Source organism: Saccostrea cucullata, unplaced genomic scaffold (genome assembly GCF_032062105.1).
Source record: "Saccostrea cucullata isolate Sc308-1 unplaced genomic scaffold, CSIRO_AGI_Scuc_v1 ctg6943, whole genome shotgun sequence".
NCBI classification, from domain to species: Eukaryota; Metazoa; Mollusca; class Bivalvia; order Ostreida; family Ostreidae; genus Saccostrea; species Saccostrea cuccullata.
This window is the reverse complement of record NW_026927956.1, coordinates 1-23,008: the sequence shown is the minus strand read 5'-3', so window position 1 is coordinate 23,008 and position 23,008 is coordinate 1. Positions and strand designations below refer to the sequence as shown.

Genomic DNA, 23,008 nt, shown 5'->3' with positions numbered 1-23,008 from the left:
GAATCATTCTCAGGTAGTGTAGATTCAAGTTTCTTCAATTCATGACCCCCGGGGGTAGGGTGGGGCCAAAATGGCCGATCAAACTTTTACATAGTAATATATAGGAAAAATCTTTAAAAATCTTCTTCTCAAGAACCACTGGGCCAGGAAAGATGAAACTCATGTGGAATTATCCTCAGGTAGTGTAGATTCAAGTTTCTTCAAATCATGACCCCCGGGGGTAGGATGGGGCCAAATGGCCGATCAAAATTTTATATAGGAATATAAAGGAAAAATCTTTACAACTTTTTTTCTCAAGAACCATTGGGCCGAAAAAGATGAACTCATGTACAATCATCTTCAGGTGGTGTAGATTCAAATTTGTTTAAATCATGACCCCCGGGGGTAGGGTGGGGCCAAAATGGCCGATCAAACTTTTACATAGGAATATAAAGGAAAAATCTTTGAAAATCGTCTTCTCAAGAACCATTGAGACAGGAAAAATGAAACTCATGTGAAATTATCCTCAGGCACTGTAGATTCAAATTTGTTCAAATTATGACCCCCGGGGGTAGGGTGGGGCCAAAATGGCCGATGAAACTTTTACATAGGAATATATAGGAAAAATCTTCTTCTCAAGAACCACTGAGACAGGAAAGATGAAACTCATGTGAAATTATCCTCAGGCACTGTAGATTCAAATTTGTTCAAATTATGACCCCCGGGGGTAGGGTGGGGCCAAAATGGCCGATCAAAATTTTACATAGGAATATACAGGATAGGGAAACCTTTTAAAATCCTCTTTTCAAGTACTTCAAATCCATGCTTAGTGATATGTATATGGAATCATTCTCAGGTAGTGTAGATTCTAGTTTCTTCAAATCATGTCCCCCTGGGGGGTTAAAATTCAAGCCCCCCCCCCCCAAACTCAGTAAATGTTCAGTTCTGATCTGATATGTGCTTTCTCCTAGCCAATTGCTCAGGTGAGCGATGTGGCCCCTGGGCCTCTTGTTTTAATTCGCGGGTAATCGTAGCATAAATCGTGACAGTGTGACACGGCTTTAACTAAGAAACATACTTAAGTTTCATGCAAAAAAAAAAGTGCCTTACTTGATGATAATAAAAAAATTTTGATGGCTAAATTCGGCGCCGGAGTGACCACTCAAAAAAAGAGGGAAGTTTGGAAATCTATAACTGAATCAATTAATGCTGCCAACCCTATAGCAGTAAAACTCGTAATATGCATAAACCAAGCAATCGAAAGTTGCTAACAAATTCAGAATTAGTCTGATTAATAATTACACATCTAAACTCATCTGAGCCTTGCTCTGTGAGCGTCATGTTAATCTGTTTCGTCTCTCTGTCTCTGGCAGAACCTTTCTGAGGGTGAGACTGCAGACGTCTGACTCTCAGAGCCCGGGGAGCTCGTACATATAGCAGTTACACCAATTACTACTTCTAATGCATGACGATTTGGCGCCATAACTTCAACTAGCCGGAAAGCTTCGGATGCACTTATCTTCTATACTCTTCTGATCTGTTCCGAATGTACTTTATAGCTTTTACCGCCTAGTATGAAAAACTGTGTAATTGTAAGCAGGCACGTAGCAACAGGGGAGGGGGCCCACTTTTTATTCCCAACATTACTCTTACTATTCGAAATGTTCAATGATAGGCTGGTTGCCCCCCCCCCCCGACCCACACACACTTTATACTACACGGAAAAGATAGAAAGATATCAGGGTAATGTGGTATTGAATGCAAAGAAATAGGTACCGAAAGAAGTTGGCATTGAAAAACAAAACCGAAATAGGATTTTCGAGATTGGGTAGTTTTCCTTTTTTTTGGCTTGTCAATCTTTTCAGGTAAGTCAAACTTCAATCTGATTAAAATGATCCTTTGATCTGTTCACATAGATCGCTACACAAGGATCTGAAGAAACACTATTCGGGGTCATCTCCTGGTGACCTTTCAATTAGCCAGTCAAACGTTTACTTGCAAGATTTTAGAAGTAAGTCTATCTCAGAATATTAAGTCAGAGAAGGGAAAACCCCGATGATACACAAACAGAAAATCCTGACCTGCTTTCCGTAGCCTGCCTAGAGAACCACCACAGTCTTTTTTGTAGAGAAATATAATAAGTACTTGCTGTTTTTTTTAGCTCTTTGTTTTATACGAAACGATAAGATCTTCTCCACAGCTACTTTCACGTCTTCATTCATTTTCCTGAATGTCGCTTAAGTACGATCTCTCTGATTGGTCAAAATTTTAATGAATAATTTTTATTAGAAAAGTCACCAGGAGATTTACCGAAAAGGGGTTTCTTCAGATCCTTGTGTAACGATCTATGTGAGCGGATCAAAGGATCTGATTTTAATCAGATTGGACAATTTTTTTTCTCAAACTGCCCCCTTTCAAAAACGATGCTACGTGGATGGTAAGGTTTTACCCTAATAATCAATCATTGGATTTATTATTTATCCAAATTATCAGAGGTAAGCACATTTAGTACTATATTATTGCATTTATAGACCAGTTAATGGTTTATTTACGTTGCGTATTCCTCAAAGCGTGGAGGAAATTCGGAATGAGGTGAACAATATTTGCGCCTAGCTCATATTAAGTTTCAAATAACATTAATCAATTAATGTATAGGTATAAGAATAAATATCAACATTTTTTTTTTCGTTCAATCATTCATCGAATCATTATTTTGATGACTAATATCACAAGAATATTCATACCCATATATGGTGGAGAATGCCGAATTCGTTACACGGTACCCTTAAATTCTCTATTTAACATTCGTCCTCGGATGTCTATAAATATATACCATGTAACAATCTAAATTAAAGTTGGTTGAACCAAAACCACAATATCTCGATCGTCTGATTATCTCGAAATGCAGCCTTCGGGATATCCAAGTCAAATTGTAAGTTCACGTTATCATAATCAAATTTTAAATTGTATTAAACAAAAATAAATATGTAAAAACACATATCATTCAATCCAGTACAATACTCAAGTCTCAATAAACAAGACAAACTAGTCCTATTTTTAGCTCACCTGAGCCGAATTCTCAAGTGAGCTTTTCTGGTCACATTTTGTCCATCCCCATCTGTCTGTCTTTCCATCTGTAAACTTTTCACATTTTCGACTTCTACTCAGGAACCACTTGACCGATTTTTATTCAAACTTGTTACAAAGCATTCTTGGGTAAAGGGGAATGAAAATTCGTAAAATGAAGGGCCAAGATCCCCTAGAAGGGGAGATAATCAAGAAAAGACAAAATAGGGTGGGGTCATTAAAAATCTTCCCAGGAACCACTGGGCCAGAAAAGCTTAAACTTGTTTGAAGGTATCATGGGGTAGTGTAGTTTCTAAATTGTTCAAATCATGACACCCGGGGGTTGGGCGGGGCCACTATATGGAACCCAAATTCTTACATGAAATATTTAGGAAACAAGAGGCCCATGGGCCTTATAGGTCACCTGAGCATTATGCAACAACTTTCCAGTGATTGAATTTGAATGTTTTAAGCCAGATGCTATGGCATTCACAATTTTGAAAGAGGCACCATTGATCATCATAACTATACACTTAGCATTTGCTTTGTTTGGTTACTTAATACCCATAGGCAGGGTTGGGGAACAAAAATGCATTTCAACTAATCAGTAATATTCAGCAATAATCAGTTGTGGTCCTACCACACATGAACCCCTGACCCTTAGGCCTGGATCGAGTGGATCCACACATTGCACAATTTTTGAAAAGACATCCTTGCTTTTAAAAAATATTTGATTATTACCAAGGAGCATGTTTCAAACAATTAATTCATTTTCAGCATATAAGTACAGCCCCCCCCCCCCCCCCCTCTATGGTACCCCTGACCCTGGGGCCTTGAAATTCACAATTCTGGAAGATAAGGGTCCTTGCTCATCATAACTACATAGGTAGTTCATCTGCTTAATACCTGGGAGCATAGAAGAAAATTTTCAAGGATTTAATATATGTTCACTATATAATCAATAGAGCTCTGCCCAACACCAGAACCCCTAGAAGCATAGAAGAAAATTTTCAAAGAATTCATGTATTTTCACTATGTAATCAATAGAGTATCACCCTAACACCAGAACCTCTGACCCTGGGGCCATAAAATTCACAATTTTGGTAGAGGCACTCTTGCTCATCATAACTAAGCATTTAGTTAGTTTATTTAATACCTAGAAGCAGAGAAGAAAATTTTCAAAGAATTCATGTATTTTCACTATGTAATCAATAGAGCCCCGCCGTAACATCAGAACCCTTGACCCTGGGGCCATAAAATTCACAAGTATGGTAGAGGCACTCTTGCTCATCATAACTATGCACTTAGTTAGTGTATTTAATACCTAAGAGCAGAGAAGAAATTTTTCAAACAATTCATGTATTTTCACTATATAATCAATAGATCCCCGCCCTAGCACTAGAACCCCTGACCCCAGGGCCATAAAATTCACAGTTTTGGTAGAGACACTCTCGCTCATCATAACTATGCAATTAGTTTCGTATTTAATACCTAGGAGCACCAGAACCCCTGACCCTGAGGCCATAGAATTAACAATTTTGGTAGAGGCACTCTTGCTCATCATAACTTTGTATTTAGTTGGTTTATTTAATACCCAGGAGCAGAGAAGTAGATTTTCAAAGAAATAATGTATTTTCACTATATACTTACTTAGCCCCTCCCTAGCACTAGAACCTCTGACCCCAGGGCCATGAACTTCACAATTTTTTTTAGAGGACGCAATGCTGATTACAATCATGCAAACAATTTGACTGCTTGATGTCCAGGAATAAAGAAGATTTTTAAAGATTGCATTAATTTTAGTGGCTTTGATCCCACCCCTCAGACGCCATGGGGGCAGGGATCATGAAATTCACAATTTATGTTTTCCTTCACCCATAGATGCTTTGTGCCAAATTTGGTTGAAATTGGTTCAGTGGTTGCAGAGAAAAAGCTGAAATTGGTCAAATGTTAACGGACTACGTACGACGACGGACGAAAACGGATAGCAATAGGTCACCTGGTTACTCAGTTGACATAAAAACTCCCTCGTCAGGCATAACAAGTTTTTATTGAGAATGGCAACAATCAAAGAACAACAACAACTAATGAAATGCTGACCATTCAGAAAATCAATTGACCCAAGAAAAAAAGGGGGGGTGAACTTGTCATGACTACTTTATACAGTTTATTTATTTATTCTAGTATCTGCAAACAACCCTTGTTCTCGAACTCAAAGTGAAATAACTTATAATTATGAATTTATTTTCAACATGCGTTGCAATCAACTTTACTACCGCCTAACTTATGAAGATACTATGCGTAAATTATGTGAATATTCGTAAATTGATTTTATTTTCAGCTTGAGCAAATCCAATCAAATACTGCCAAATCCGGACAACCCACTCCGGACAGGAATAAAAAATGTGAACTAAATAGTGTGAACTACTCTGAACATCCGAACAAACGATCCGGACAACTATCAAAATATAATTGTGTCATAAACTATAACAAATTAACTCCTTAACTTGGAAACAACTAATAGAAATTTTCCAGTCATAAGTCCTATAGTCTGTCCCACCAAGTTACTGTAAGCACTTTTCGCATAAAATCTCAAAATATATAAATACCTTGGCCTTCAACCCAGTTCCGATTGATAGATCATTTTTTTTCCAACATTCCTCCATTTATCCGAACCCTCGAGGTCAACCAGTGTAAACACACGGCGGCAAATTCAAAGTCTACGGAGATTTAACATTGTCAAAATGGCCACCACTTCGGAAGGGGATCATCCATTGTTCGTAATTTTCCGTACGTCGTCGTCAGTAAGGAAATGACGTCACACACGTTCGGGAGTGCTCTATGGTTATCGACGTCCGAAAAACCTATAACGCCCGAGACTTCCAAGTATATATTTATACTACAAGATATATTACTTTTTCAACAAACTTTCATACCCAGACTGAGACCCAAGGGACCAAAGATTCATAAAAGGGTTAGTCACTGCATAAAGGCAAAGAGGTATGACTCAATTCATACATAACATTTCGATAGAATAATCGAGGCTAGGCTACTGCAAATTTAGCTCAAGTAAAAATAGTTTTATACCTTATAGCCAACACGTATAACATTAGAGATCAATCAAAGTAATATCACTAGGATTAAGATTTTTAAAAATTATAATTGCTGCCTTACCTTAACGTTTCACCTTAGCTTTCCTTATAAATCCAACTCCTTTACGTTTGTTAAAAAACTGTAACACACGGTCAAAATAAGTCATATTATCGTTTCTATGTCACAGTATGTGAACAAGTGATGTCCTCACATGCACATGCCACAGTATTTCTTGACTTTGTTATACTTCCAACTCTTTGAACACATAAATCCTTCGTTGATATTTTATTTTTAATCTCGGTGCAAAACAACGTTTGTTGTCTGCATCAATTAAACTACGTCACCAATGAATTTTGACCTTGCCCTTCCAAACCTTCCTGTAATGTATCGGTGTTAGGTAAATTCAGACCCAGGATATACATTTTTGTTTACCTTAAATATAACAAAATGCCAAAATTTAAAATATTCCTATACACATAAAATTAAAATACATAACGCAAGTGTGAAGGATTATGATTTTTAAAAATATATTATATTTTTTTTCCTTTCCCTATTTCAGTAAAAAAATTTAACAGAAAGCCTTTTAATTTTTATGAGTTTTCAGAACAAAAATTTTCATTGCAGGAATCTGAATAGCTGCCTGGTGCAACTACAAGATAGAAAAGCACAAACATGTACATTATACATATAAAGCCATAAGTACCTGCAGATACATACTAGTATATATTGAAGGTATGAAATAATGCAGGTTTCTTGAGTTTGATTTTTGAGTCCCAGCAATTTTTTTTCCTTTTGTATTTGTAAATTTTCAAAGTAAGTTTATTCATAGACAGTTCCCTAGTACGCAAACATGCATATATGCCTATATCATATACCTACATGTAGTAGTGTATCAGCTCTGATACAGATGTTTAGGACTAGGTGAGACAGTGCCTTGTAAGGCCAGAAAAATAATTATCTTGTTTCCTGCTATCAGCCTGAAAAAAAATTGGGTAGGTAGGCAGGAAAATTATTTTATTTTTTAATTTCTTTTTATTTTCGATATGAACTAATACAAAACCAAATTAAACATGCCATAGACCAATATATTCATTACAAATTAAAATTTGTCTTTTGATGCATGACTCAAGTGGTATGTTATGAAAGTCTATATTTAAAACATATTCATGTAGTCTCATAAAATATCACTTGAATATACATTATTTTTTCCAGTTTTGGAACATGAAATTACAGAAATTCCAGATTTTTTCCGAAACCTAAAAAACTTTAGGGTCAGGTGCAAGGTAACAGGAAACAAGACTATTATTTTTTTGGGCCTAAGTAGAGCTGTCTCGCCCTCGAGGCTGAGATATCTCTGTCTCGGCCCATTGTCAAGGGGCTGTCTCACCCACAAATGTCAAATCATTATTTCTGTTTATTTGTGTAAATTAAGAATAAAATTCATATTTAAGTAATATAAGAGATTTTATATCAAAAATTTGATATAAAATCTTTAAAAATTATTTATTCATGGTAGAATATTGAGAAAATTGTTTTTAAAATTGTAAAATACTTTGGAATCATTTTATGATACCTGTCTAAAATAGGCAAAGTAATTTTGAAATACTTTTACAGTAAAACTCGTTTAGTACGAACACAGATATTGCGAATTCACAGATATAGCAAGGTAACCTTGGATCCCCAGCTATGTAAATGTAATGAATTCCTTATACGGATAAACAAATTATGGTTATAGAAAAGTATTTTCATAGGTTCCATTGACTTTTCTTAAACAGAGTTTTACTATATCAGGTAAACATTTTGACTTTTTACAAGACCTTTCTGAGAACTTCAAACAACCTTAAAGGACATTGAGAAGTTATAAACATTATCATGATAAAATGAAAACTTTTGCATGAAGAGATTTAATTTTTCAAAATTCATTTTGAGATTCTGAATTAAATTATAAATTAAAGAGTTATCCTTCTTGGCTGAGGATCCAAGTACCTTAACCAAGTCTTGTAAAATTATAATTGCTTGAAACATAAAACAGTTTTAGATTATAGGATAACCAGTTTATTTGAACTGTTTTCATTGTTTTATTAAGTAAAATTTAAAAATATTTTAAAAGATAAATGAATTGTTTGTCCTATATTTAAGGATATTAGATCAAAATCAGAAGAATAAATGTCTATAAAAGTCAAGCGCCCACTGATGCTGGAGTCCATGCTGTAGAAAAGACATGAAACAGAAGTGAGAAAATGTCGACATCAGTCATCTATGACTGAAAATGGAGATTGCCTCTATTCTAAAATTTCCGAGGAAAATGGTGTTGTCTGGCTCATCCAATGATCACTCCATTTGCAGACTACCAGGTAATCTTTGGTTTTGTCAATATTTTGTGCCTGAAAAAAAAATTAATGATAAAACATTTTAATTCGTCATAAAGATTTCACTTTTTAGTGCATGAAAAATACTTTTTAAATTGTGCAAAGTGAAATTTAAAGATACAATACAAATTCAGATTGACTCATCATATTAATATGAAATGTTTACTTATTAAAAATACCTATACTTGGTCAATTCTCATTTTCAGGTTCCAATCTGAAGTATACATAGGAAGAGCAAAATCTTTCTCATTCATGTAAACACTTACTACCTGTGATCCAGAAGAATGTCCTGATTGTTTAGTCCAACATAAGATGGATTTCAATGCGACACGTTATTCTGAAAATTGAGTGAACAGTTCTCTTAATGCAGGCATGTCTTTGTTACAACATCTCTGAGCTCTGTATGGTCATCAAAACTTTGGACTCTTGTGAATTATTCAATCTATAAAAACATAATTTTATAAGTAATAAAAGTATAATCAAATATTCTTTGCTTCAGTTATTATTACATTTTTTTTATTAATGTTTGTTTATTCCTTCAAATGGTGAGATTGTGCAGTATTAAAGGTGCTTAGACACAGATTTGCAGTTATTATTTTCTCAAATTTTCTGTAAAATATCACAACTTATATAACAAGAGGCTCATGAGCCACATAACTTATAATTACCTGGATAGCTTTGACCATGCAGTTCTTTACCAGATTTCCCCCTTGTTATACCTTTTGTGACCCAACCTAACCCCTGTGGTCATAATTTGAACAATTTAAAATCTACACTACCCCACAATGATTTTGCCTAAGTTTCAGCTTTGCTTGCCTAGTACCGGTAATTCCCTAGAAGAAGATTTTTTTTATAGATTTTCTTGTATATTTCAATGTAAAACTTGGGTTCCCTATTGTGGTCCCACCCTACCCCAGGGGTCATAATTTAAATAATTCAGAATCTACACCACCCCATGATGCTTCTACATAAGATTCAACTTTTCTGGCCCAGTGGTTCTCTGGAAGAAGATTACGAATGCTGAGGGAAAAATATACACTTGAAAGATTTGTAACATGTATACACATCTGACAGGTGCTCAGAGCTTCAACAAGAGGCCCATGGGCCACATCGCTCACCTGAGCACTGTGGCTAGGAAAAAGTAGAATTGGTTTATTATTGAAAAGCTTAAATCCAAAAGTAGTCCCATGACCAATCACAGCTTTGCTATTCTCAAGAAGAAGATTTTTAAGGAATTTTCCTATATATTTCTATGTTAAACTTTGGTCGGCCATTGTGGCCCCGCCCTACCCCCGGGGGTCATGATTTGAACAAACTTGAATCTACACAACCTGAGGATGCTTCCATATAAATATGATCAATTGTGGCTTTGTTATTCTTGAGAAGAAGATTTATAAAGAATTTTCCTATATATTTCAATATAAAACTTTGCTTGGCCATTTTGGCCCCGCCCTATCCCAAGGGGTCATGATTTGAATAAACTTGAATCTACACTACCTGAAGATGTTTCCCCATAAGTTTCATCTTTCCTGGCACTAGTTAATTCTTGAGAAGATTTTTTAAACATGCCAACAAATTTTCATTAATTCCCAATTATCTCCCCTTGAATGAGGACATGGCCCTTCATTTGAACAAATTTAAATCCTTTTTATCCAAGGATACTTTGTGGCAAGTTTGGTTGATATTGGCCCAGCGGTTCTTGAGAAGATGTCGAAAATGTGAAAAGTTTATGGACAGACAGACGGACAGACAGCTAGACAGACTGACAGACGGACGCCGGACAATATGTAATCAGAAAAGCTCACTTGAGCCTTCGGCTCAGGTGAGCTAAAAATCATTCGCAATACATGTATTTAAAAAAGACAGGATATTTTGAAGATCTTGAACATTATAGTAAACTTACTGCTTTTGTTATGCATATCATCTTTACTTTAGCCAAAGGTTTCTGGTCTGCTTCTCTCCTTATACCTGTATACTGCAGTGGCTAAACCAAGCTTAACATTGCTGAAAGAAGAGAAAGTGTCATAAAGAGTACAGGACATCAATTTCGTTATAAACTATAGTGTTCCAAGAAACACATATGTCACCTGCTTTAAGTTGAAATCATCATAAATAATTACCGTATAAGCAGAATTTTTAGCGAGGATTTAATTTTGGCATAGTGAGGGTGCCGAGATCGATAAAATTGAAAATCGCAAAAAATAATTGCGTTCCATTTGCAATTGCTTATTTAGTGGGCATTTTGAAATCACTAAAATTACATCTCACTAAAAATAAAAATACCAATTTTTTAGGTAAAATCGCTAAATTTGCGTCTCACTAAAATTTCCACTTATACGGTATTTATCATTTTACATGTGTTACATGTTTCAAAGCAATTGTCACATTGCACGATCCACTTTGTGGAATTCCATCCCAATGTATTTTCATAATATTCATGATATTTAAGATATCAGTTTGTGTGGTTTACTGAATATCATACAGTTTAAAAGAACAGTTTTATGAGCTCATAAACTTGTATATAATTAATGTTAATTATCAATACCCGTCACTGAATATTCAAAAGTCTTTAGTTAATTTAAATTTTCTGGGGTATCTTTGTAAAGTAGGTCAAAGTTCAAGTCAACCAAATACAGTGCTAGCAAATAAGGACAACAATATAAACAAATTTCTTTGATGTACTCAGACTGACCCATCAAAACTGTCCCAACCCAATCATTTTTTCAGCACTTTGAATTTTTGATTTTTTTAAAAAAAAATTGTTTATTTATTAAAAATGGATACTGTTTCCTTTTAAAATTGTGGACTCTTTTAGATTATTTTTTTTAATGATAAATATTTCATATGTCTAGATATCCAGTGTGTATTGAAAATATTAATAAATTTCTGAGTCTGAAATTTTTTAATGACACTTTGATATCAATTTGATCAATACCATTAAGCCAGAAAAAAAGATACCTACCTACCCATCTTGAAAAATGTGTGTCAGAGTACATCAAACAAAAATAATTTAATTATGGCCTACGGTTTTTAAAAACAAGTACTTTAAATAAAAATCTAGGAATTAAGGAAATAGAAATTTTCAAATTAAGTTCACATTTGAGCAGTACAGGACTTTACAGAAAAAATGATGCTGTTGAGGCCATGTGCAGCTTTAAAATAGTCTTGCCCTCTCCCAACTCAGGATTAGGTAAGGTAGGTAGATGAGAAAATTATTCTCAGAAAAAGTAATTATAAATTTTAAATAATTTATTCTCTAGAATAAAAAAAAAGTTAATTGCTTCCTGGAGATTTAAAAAAAGAAGTTTTGAGTCATTTTAGCCAGTTGGTTGGGACAGGGCAATCAAATTTTTTTTTTTGAGATGACCATGAGACTGAGAATTTGAACTCTGAATATGTGCATGACAGCTAGTATTAATGGAAATTTCCCTCTGATGTTACATGTATATCAATTTTATTTTAAAGTCTGTACTCAGATGAAATGATTCAGCCTATCTAAACTTCTTATGCTGATCAAATTATACAGACATGTTCTTTTATTTATTTTTTCTATTTCCTTTCATGAATATGCTACATATATAATTACTTTCTCATTTTCTGAATATGTTAGCATAAATCATATATAATTACTTTCTCTATTTTCTGAAACAGGGCTTTGGTAGACCTCATTTTAACCCTTCAAAATCTCTATTTTGCCCTGGACATTGCTCCAAATCCTGGACCTTAAACAGTTCATACATATTCATCTACCTTATGCCTGGTTCTGCTAATTAATTCATCAATAGGCATGCATGTACATAAATGACCATTAATCCATCAATCCAAAGACTTGATGAAAAAATACATGCACATTTTAATATTATAAAAAGTTTTGAAAAATATTCCAAAATGTGTTATCTATTGAAAACTGTTTTGATGTCCCCAGGGTGTTGAATGAATGAAAAAATAAATGAAAAAATAAAAATGCACTTTTGATCTCTAGCTTGTTATTTATTTGCCAAATGCATGTTATACTCATGAAATGATATAAATTGAAAATGAAAGTAGGAACAAAATTTTTTAAACTTTAGTTACTATGTTAACTAGCTGTTATTTTCTTTTTTGGTATCATTTAACCTAATTGTTTAACCATATCCGTGTTCTTTTATAATCATAGAAACACCCCTTAACATTTTTCACACATGGGCTTACATACAGACCGTTACAGAACACTAACGGTAAACCATTGAGCACTAACAAGAGAGCTGTTGTTCTAATCAGACTAATGTCAGCAATATCACGCGTTTTGAAATATATATATTCTTAGCATTTGTAGACACTTCTTTCTTGTGTGTATATAAGCTAGTAAAACAACAACAGCTGCAAAAAAAACCCACCATAGAATAAATAAACAACTTACGTTTAAAACACTGGGCCTGGAGAGCTTGCATCATCATGTCAACAGCCATTATCCACAAGTTGTACTTCGTTAGATTCGGATCATTTTCTCGTAGTTTATAATTAAATTTGTTAAATGCTGTTAAAATTTAATTTAATTCAAAGTAAAAGTTAAATTATCAATAAAAGCAATTTAAATTAATTCCTTTAATTTTTAACGATTTTTTGGAAATTTACTTTGCAAAGAACGACTACTCCCTTCGAAAACTGGTTCCCGGCCCCGCAATCTAGACGCTAATGGACGAGTTTACCATGTTAAATCCCCGTAGACTTTGAATTTGCCGCCGTGTGTTTACACTGGTTGACCTCGAGGGTTCGGATAAATGGAGGAATGTTGGAAAAAAAATGATCTATCAATCGGAACTGGGTTGAAGGCCAAGGTATTTATATATTTTGAGATTTTATGCGAAAAGTGCTTACAGTAACTTGGTGGGACAGACTATAATTAATAACTCGAACTGTAAACAAACTACTGGTCTAATCGACTGGAATAATTTCTCTACTTATAATACTGCCTTGTCCGGACGCGCGGGTCCTTATAAAAATTAGCATCATCCACTACAAGATTTATCATCTTGAATACCTTGGACTTATTCTGAGGCTTTGGTTCAAGAACTAGCTGGCAACCCAAAGGGATGTAGAGTCAAGAGTAAGTGTCGAGATGCTGAAGTTGAGTCCTATATATGACCTTTTATGACCAATCAGCGTGTGTCCTTTTTGTCCGGAAAATTAATGCACACTCAGTGACGGTAGGAAGTTCACCCACCAGCAGCAGGTCGAGCAGCACCTCACAGCAACTCCTTCCGGTTTCGGATTTAGTCTCTGTATGTAAATACATACTTTCCCGCCGTAACCAAAAACACAACCCTGAGGCTATGTAGTGCTATCCGTAGAAAAAGTCCTCCATGACCCATAACGAGGACAAGAAATAATTCGCAGAATTTCAGGGAAACATATTTAGGTTCATCGAACCCTTTATGAAGAAAACGACTCCAAACATGCACAAGGGATACACAGATAAAAGGATCATCTGGGTTTGCCACCAAGAACCCTTTTAGAAACAACAAAAACTGTCTGAATCAAACCGTGTGACAAACAAACCTGCGTTGACAAAGGCCACAGAAATAACGGTTCCATCAGCCAATACGCCAGCTGAAACACCAGTTCCACTTAGATAGGCCGGCTAACCGGAGGCTGTTCGATGAGTCATCTCCATCGTCCTCGAGTGGCACTTCGTCCAAGGAACCTTCAGCGAATTCCTTGGAGAGTCCCGACATTTCCGAGCGTGCTGAAGAACCAAAAGTTAGCAAGAACGATACAGCCCTAGAATACCAGGTGGCCAACGTCACAGTGTCGGTATATCATCCTACAGACAAGAAAGAAATAATGCTAAATCGACTGGAGATCCAATTAAAAAAACGTATAGATTTAAGTGTCGGGGATAGGAGATTCAAAACTAGCCGACAAACGATGCAGGACGACCCAAGTTCCATTTTGTCAGCCATGGTGGCCAAGGACTTATGTTCTCGGAGCAATGATACCAAAACATTTTTTCTGGACAGGAACCCTCGGTACTTTGATTGCATATTAGATTACTTGAGATCATCTACTTACAACTCTAAAATCCTTCCTTATGACAAGTGTATTCTTAGACAGATTCATGAGAAGGCAACATATAACAGGCTAACCGGCCTTGTCCATGCCGTTGAAGAAAGGGTTAAGGGAAAGGCTGTTCCTCTTCAGCCTGGTTTATGGGACGACTGACAGAAGTTCTCTTATTCTGCAGTGAACACATTCTTCTCTAGCATAATTGCATGTGCATACATTGTTGTTATGGTGCTTATTACTCTTAATATGTTCATGTAAATGTACATATGTTTTATAATTATGACGTTGACCATTTTCAATTTATTGATTGATTGATTGTATATTGTTTAATGTCCCTCGCGAGAATTTTTCACTCATATGGAGACGACACCAATTGCCGGTGGAGAGTTGCAAATTTTGTCCTATGCTCGGCACTCAGGGCCATTCAGTAGGGAGGAATCTTTTTCGTGCCAGCACCTACTGCGACACGGGACCTCGGTTTAAACGGTCTCATCCGAAGGACCGGTCTCCATGTCCCACATTGGGATTCGAACCCGCGACGTGAGGATCAACTCCTTACTTCGCGACTCTAGAGCAGACGCTTTAATCGCTGCGCCACGCGGGCGACTCATTTTCTGTTCAAATGAGATATGAGAGGACGCGGGTGATTTGTCCATTGTGTCCAGTGAAAGATGAACAAGAGGCCCAGGGGCCACATCGCTCACCTGAGCAATTGGCTATGAAAAAGCACAGATCAGAACTGAAAGTTTACTGAGAGGGGGGGCGGGCTTGAATTTTAACCCCCCTAGGGGGTCATGATTTGTACACTACCTGAGGATGATTCCCTATAAATATCACTAAGCATGGCTTTGAAGTACTTGAAAAGAAGATTTTAAAAGGTTTCCCTATATATTCCTATGGAAAACTTATCGGCCATTTGGCCCAACCCTACACCCAGCGGTCATGATTTGAACAAAGTTGAACCTACACTACCTGGGGATGATTCCACAGGAGTTTCATCTTTTCTGTCTCGATGGTTCTTGAGAAGACTTTTCCTATATATTCCTATGTAAAACTTTGATCGGCCATTTTGGCCCCACCCTACCCCCGGGGGTCATGATTTGAACACACTAGAATCTACACTATATGAGGATGCTTCCACATGAATATCATCTTTCCTTGCCCAGTGGTTCTTGAGAAGATTTTTCAAAGGACGCCATTGATTTTTCACTAATGCACAATTATTTCCCCTTGGAAGAGGACGTGGCCCTTCATTTGAACAAACTTGAATTCCCTTTACCAAAGGATACTTTGTAGCAAGTTTGGTTGAAATTGGCCCAGTGGTTCTTGAGAAGAAGATGACAATGTGAAAAATTTACAACAACAACGACAACGACGACAGACAACGGACAAATTTTGATCAGAAAAGCTCACTTGAGCCTTTGGCTCCGGTGAGCTAAAAACGTGAGAAGACTGAGAAGAATGGCAGATCTAAAAGTCCATGTCCTGGAGGCCAACAAGGGGATGGGAAGGCTGAAGGACGTACCAAATGACTTCTACTCAGAGGCGAATGGATTTTGGTTGTCCTTGCATCCCTCTGATTACAAGAAGATTGTACAACCAAACTCCTGGAGAAGCAAGGCGGCCATTCGGGCAAGACTGAAAATGGTCTCCTGGGTGAGGAACAATGGACTGAGCAGCAGAAAACTCAGGGAATTTGGGCAGGGTTGGGAGGAGGGAAGAGGTTCGCCGCTAACACCTGAAGAACACTTCAGACCTGATTATGCAGAAGATACAGAGAAAGATCCTTGTCCAGTGGTGAAGAAGCCCAAGGGGTATTTGCCAACGAAACCCGAGTTTGATGAGAGGTTCACGATCAAGGCTATCAGCTTAGAAGGGGGGTGAATCAGGGTACATGTTACGTCAGAAGAAGACGAAGTGTTCAACATTAAGATGACATCAGAGGCCAGCCGTAACCCCCAGATACTGTCATCAGTGATGAGGAAGTCGCAGAACATCCACCCAGATCCTTTCTTCCAGCTCTCGACCGTTTTCTCCTATCTCTTCACCCATTCTATTGAAGGAAATGTCAAGCTGCTTGGGGTAGATGCAAAATTAATAGAATCCATCTGGAAGAGAGCCTCTCCACCTCCCTACATTCCATCCAAACCATCCGCCTGTTTTCTGCAAGAATCTCGGACAGAAGTGTCAACCAGTGAATTTCCCCGGTCCCAGTATTTGCATCTGGTGATAGTGGTCCTCTAATTGCCATTCCGGTATGTACGATTGAGCAGGATGCAGACTCTCTTCCTGTAACAACGCAGCCTCTTCTTGACTCAAACCCTCCTGCTCCTGAGACTCCTATCCCATCTACCTCTTCTGAGACCTAGGAATCTGTAGAGAAGCCCCTGGACTCCACAACACCCCCCAGCACTGATCTTCCAGACCTCAAGAACTCAGTTCTCTGGGAGTTTGCCTACCCCGCTGCCTTGTGTGCTTCCACCCGCCATCTGTTTCTTTGATCCTGGAAGAGGAGGCCCCGAGTCAGTTTCCGGTGGAACTATGGAACCTCCAGTCTCCTCTGCTACCTACCAGATGTAGCAGTCTTCATCCATTCTCGGGAGAAGAGACCTCGGAACACTCTGTTTTCTTCGATCTTGTCACTACAGAGAGGACCCGTATTCTTTTGGAATATGGCGTGATGCCACTTTTGCCGGCTGCCAGAAGGAATAGGCAAGGGGTGCCTCCATTCAATATCTTGCTGGAAGGAACCACAATTACTGATAGCCTTGATCGTGAACCTCTGATCCAACTCAGGTTTCGTTGGCGAATACCCCCTGAGCTTCTTCACCACTGGACGAGGATCTTTCTCTGTATCTACTGCATAATCAGGTTAGTTTATTTAATACCCAGAAGCAGAGAAGATTTTCAAAAATAATGCATTTTCACTACATATTCAATAGAGCCCCGCCCTAACACCAGAACCTCTGACCCTGGGGTCATAAAATTCATAATTTTGGAAAAGGCACTCTTGCTCATCATAACTATGTGCTTAGTTAGTTTATTTAATACCCAGAAGCAGAGAAGAAGATTTTCAAAGAATAAATGCATTTTCACTATATACTGAATGCATAGATATGGAATGCAGGGTTCTCGTTAATTTCTACAGTAGGTGGAGAAAAAGTAGGTAGCACTTCAGACTTGAGGGCTAAAGGCCCGATTCGAGGGACAACGGCCCGAAGGGGGTGAGTCCGAGAGGGAGGTTTCCCCCCTTTTGTCAAGCGGGGGGTCCGCCCCCCCCCCCCTTAAAATTTTTAATTCTTACATTGCAGGAGGTGGCTTCTGGGACCTATCTGGGCATATTTTGACTTGTTTCATTTGTTCTCAATATGACACTTTTTAGGAGCCCATTTTGCTAAAAAAAAATCAAAAAAAAAAAAAAAAATCACAGGAGTAGCACACAGCCTTTGATGATCTAAACTTCCTTGATTTTTGTAATACATGTATGCTGTGAATAGAGATTTTTTTTTTAAAAATGTTGCTTTTTCGTAGCCGTTTTTTTTAATTAAAAACATTGTTTGGATGTATGGGATACTATTTAAAGAGTCTGAGTGTCTACAGCTTATTAACTAGATATGTACTAAATATATGTACGCTGTATTGTCACAGTTATTAAAAAAATATGCAAGTATAATTGAAATCCATACAGATGTCACCCTTACTATTTTTTGTTAGAAAATAGTGATGCGCCTGTATTTCTATCGGTAGTTAGAATTATCTTACTGTGTCTCGGGACAAGCTCTCACCACAGAATCGTCCCAAAACGAATTTTAAGTATACACAGGGATTTGCACTGGAAATAACAATTTTTTTTGGAGGTTTTGGCACTTAATGAGAACCCTGGTCCGAATGTATTTTACAAGATATGTGTTTTCGATGATCGATTATGAAAAATGATAATTGATCATCAGAATCGGTAGCATTTTTTCTTCAACAATCAATGTTTTCTGATTATTGGTACAGCACTACTGTGTACGGGTATCAAGTAACCAAACTTTTGCATGCTAGGTGTATAGTTATGATAAGCAGTGGTGCCTCGTTTAAAACAGGGAATGTCATGGCCTCTGGTTTAAAGCATGAAGCATGACCCAAATTCAATTGTTGGAAAGTTGTTACATGATGCACAGGTGACCAAAAATGCCCATGGGTCTCTTTTATCATGTTATATGACTACACTTAATAAGATGTATAAACATAAAGTATGATAAGGAATGAAAAAATTGAGGAAATCTTTGAATCAAGGTTGACATGATTTTCTTGCACTCGAACAATAATTGACGGGCGTATAATGCACTGTATAAAACTATGTAGAGGTAAACATTTATGAAGGATGTAATGTCTTACTATCTCATTTTATTAGGGAACATAATAAAAAAAGTTTATCAAAGTTTTACACTAGCAAATTAATTTCATCAATACAGCTACATGTAATATAATGTTTACAGCATGAGCTTGACTTATCAAATATTCTCATATTGTATTTTTTTCCCTTCAGATTCGAAGTAAGTTGGATGAGTTTGAGAGAAGTATTCGACATGTAACTGAAGACGAGGAGGCGAAACTTTTTGCCGATATATCTGATTTTAAAGCTGGAAGATGCTTTATAAAAACCAAATTCCATGATGTTTTCATCAAATTGATTGATCGTATTTACAAGAAGTGTAGGAACATTTGGAATTGTGTTACAGGAATACAGGGAATGGGAAAAACCCTACAGTTCTGTATGATGTTTTAGACTGCAGGAGTAAAGAAGACAACAGAATTCATTATGTAGATCTTAATAAAATTGACACAAGGGATAAGAATTTAGAAAAATTCTTTTCCTTCTCAGAGAATTTTAAAGCTGGAGATTGTCTCGTGATAGATCACATGACAATATTTAACTCCCACCATATGGAGAAAATCCAAAGCATCCTGGAGGGTAAGGACATAAAGTTTATTGTGATCCAAACAGGATTCACTGCTTGTCTACATAACGGTGAAGTTGACTGCGGGAAAGAATTACAACTTGATGAGGAATATTTTTTGAAAATCTGGAGTGGGTCTTTGAAAGTTTTGGACTGCAGGGATGAAGGCCTCCCACAGAAAGGAAAAGATGCATATGATATGTTTTCAAAACTCTTCATAATGACTCCTAGATTACTTCATACTGTCTTAGACTACATGTATGCTTTTGGAAAAACAGTTGAACAAGCATGGTTACGATATACAAAACAAGTCCAAAGGGAAATTGCTGATTTTAAGGGAAGTGGAAAGAAAGCAGTGTATGACAAATTTATACTTCATACAACTGTTTCACTTGGACATATTCCTGATGAGGGAGAATACGTCTTTACAGAAGCACAAGGGGAGACAAATCGTGATAGCGATCAATATTTTTAGCTCTACTGGTCAGAGACCAGAAGAGCTTATGCGATAGTAATGCGTCCGTCGTCCGTCCGTCTGTCTGTCTGTCTGTCTGTCCGTCTGTCTGTAAACAATTTTTCAAAATGCTACTCCTCCTACAGTTTTGGTCTGATTTCAGTATAACTTGGCACACAAGTAGACTACACTAAGATACATAATTCTGTGTATTGGTTTTTGATTTCGATGAATGGTGTTGCCGTGGTTACTAAAAATATAAATTTCTATGAAATTCTTTCAAAATGCTACTCCTCCTACAGTTTTGGTCTGATTTCAATATAACTTGGCACACAAGTAGACAACACTAAGATACATAATTCTGTTTATCGGTTTTTGATTTCGATGAACGGTGTTGCCGTGGTTACTAAAAATATAAATTTCTTTTAAATTCTTTTAAAATGCTACTCCTCCTACAGTTTTGATCTGATTTCAATATAACTTAGCACACAAGTAGACTACACTAAGATACATAATTCTATGTATCGGTTTTTGATTTCGATGAGCGGTGTTGCCGTGGTTACTAAAAATAGAAATTTCTTTTAAATTCTTTCAAAATGCTACTCCTCCTACAGTTTTGGTCTGATTTCAATATAACTTGGCACTCAAGTAGACTACACTAAGATACATAATTCTGTGTATCGGTTTTTGATTTCGATGAACGGTGTTGCCGTGGTTACTAAAAATAGAAATTTCTATGAAATTCTTTCAAAATGCTACTCCTCCTACAGTTTTGGTCTGATTTCAATATTACTTGGCACACAAGTAGACTACACCAAGATACATAATTCTGTGTATCAGCTTTTGATCTCGATGATTGGTGTTGGTTTGGCTACTAAAAATAGAAATTTCTTTGAAATTCTTTCAAAATGCTACTCCTCCTACAGTTTTGGTCTGATTTCAGTATAACTTGGCACACAAGTAGAATACACTAAGATACATAATTCTATGTATCGGTTTTTGATTTCGATGAACGGTGTTGCCGTGGTTACTAAAAATAGAAATTTCTGTGAAATTCTTTCAAAATGCTACCCCTCCTACATTTTTGGTCTGATTTCAATATAACTTGGCACACAAGTAGACTACACTAAGATGCATAATTCTGTGTATCGGTTTTTGATTTCGATGAATGGTGTTGCCGTGGTTACTAAAAATAGAAATTTCTGTTAAATATTCTCAAAATGCTACTCCAAGTACAGTTTTAGTCTGATTATATAATATAATGTGGCATGCAAGTAGACTACACTTAGAACAAAAAGAGACTTAATCTAGGATCATTATTCTATTTATTGCTGTTGAAAAGTTTCAATTTCCAACTGCTTAAGTACTTTTCTTTGCTATACTTTGCTATATGTACAAACCAGTAGAGCTTTAGTCTCGACAGAGACTTCTGGTTCAGGTAGACATGAACAGGGTTACACAGGAGGATTTGAAAAACAATTCAAGAATCATTGAACTTGGCTTACAGGAAGGAGATCTAGTAGTGATAGTACGACATCTGCAACCATATTTAGCAAGTGAATGGCGAAAAGATTGCCTTATAGTTTTGATAAGGTCTTGCAAAGTGCTAGTAGTGATGAAATTTTAACTCTTATGTTCCAAAATGGCGGGGCCAGAAAGGAGTTTGTAAAATTATTGGTTCGTGCCCAAAAGGTCAAAGGTACTGTCTTGCTGCCATTAATAGACGAAACTATGGAAACGTCATATCGGCCCTCGGAAACCCAGTTTTATGTTTCACAAACATCAGATGATTGGCTTCTTCTCGGGATTTCTTCTAGGAAATTTTTCCATCCAGATCAACAGAACATAGATGACTGTGTACAAAATGTTCCTACAAATCTGAAGGGCCATGAAAAAGATGTTTGTATGGTAGCTTTGTATGTTAGAAAACTGATATCTTCAACAGACAGGTTTGTTGTGTCCCCCGAGATCCAAAAATATTTGGGAATCAATTACTTTGTATTTGTTCCTGTTAAAGATGATACCGAGGCATGCACCCCTGCTAAGATACCAAAAAGCTCGATTCTTTATCTTATCCAAGTCGCTACTGGGGCTACTCACAGGGGAGATACGATTGGTCGAGCTCTGGATGTTGTGAAAAAGGTGTTTTCAGATACTACTATTCATGTCGTCATAATTATTGCAAGAGGTGACGCACTTGCATATCCATTAACAAAGTGTAGCTTTGAGAATATCACCATCTTGAACTTGTATGAGGAAACCTCCTTGAACTTGTATCAGGAAACCTCAACTTGTCTTCAAGAACTCTTGAAGTCTAATAGTCTCTTGCATAACTTTTATTTGCAGTTGGTGAAAAAGAACACAGATTATATTAAATAAAAACTTTCATCCAAATACTGTTTTCAACAAAAGTTGAAATAAAGAGAACTACCAAAAATATTTTTCTTTTTTATTCTTTATGAAAAGAAGTGGATATTCTTAAACATGTAAAAGGCAAATTGCACAACTTAATTGAATTTGAGCATTAAATGAAAGCTTTCAAATTAAAAGGTGCTGGTCAAAATATCTTTTATCCAAATACTTTTTTCAACAAAAGTTAACATACAGAAAATTACCAAAATTATTTTTTCATTATTATTTATTATCTGCTGCTATTTTGTTAAAATGAGACATTTTTTTTCTTGTAAAAATGGAATAATTATCTATTGATAACAAACCTTAAAGTCTTGGAAAAAAACTCTTTCAAAAATTGCTGAATACTTACTCATAGTCTTAAGTTAATGGTTGTTTTAACATTTCAACTTGTCTATGAGTCATGAAAATAATGAACAGTATTCAAGATCAAAAGTCTATAAAACAATACAAAATAGGAGCAGAACAAACACGGGACCTCCAAAACAAGAGATGTGGGATCTGGTGCCATGGAGGTGTGAGCATCCCCTGCCGACCGGTCACACCCGCCGTGTGCTCCTTGTCATGATCAGGAAATAACAGAAAACTCTGATGTCAATTCAGTGTATAAATAGCTAAGTATACTAACAATTAATATGAAAAAC

The 23,008-nt window shown here is 36.5% G+C and overlaps 1 protein-coding gene, 1 long non-coding RNA gene and 1 pseudogene across 2 annotated transcripts; 2 read left to right on the top strand and 1 right to left on the bottom strand.

Annotated features, from left to right (window-relative positions):
* Positions 1-7,687: 7,687 nt before the first annotated feature.
* Positions 7,688-12,950, bottom strand: LOC134275969 (uncharacterized). Its single transcript, XR_009993957.1, has 4 exons — positions 12,907-12,950; positions 10,411-10,511; positions 8,774-8,949; positions 7,688-8,522 (listed from the first exon to the last, which is right to left on the bottom strand). It is a non-coding gene; the product is annotated as an uncharacterized LOC134275969 (long non-coding RNA).
* Positions 12,951-13,942: 992 nt separating this feature from the next.
* On the top strand, positions 13,943-14,708 carry LOC134275970 (uncharacterized). Its single transcript, XM_062758247.1, has 2 exons — positions 13,943-13,978; positions 14,085-14,708. Exons 1-2 carry the CDS (start codon positions 13,943-13,945, stop codon positions 14,706-14,708), a joined length of 660 nt encoding a protein of 219 aa, XP_062614231.1.
* A 1,776-nt stretch (positions 14,709-16,484) lies between these two features.
* LOC134275971 (uncharacterized) lies at positions 16,485-22,331 on the top strand (annotated as a pseudogene).
* Positions 22,332-23,008: the final 677 nt, after the last annotated feature.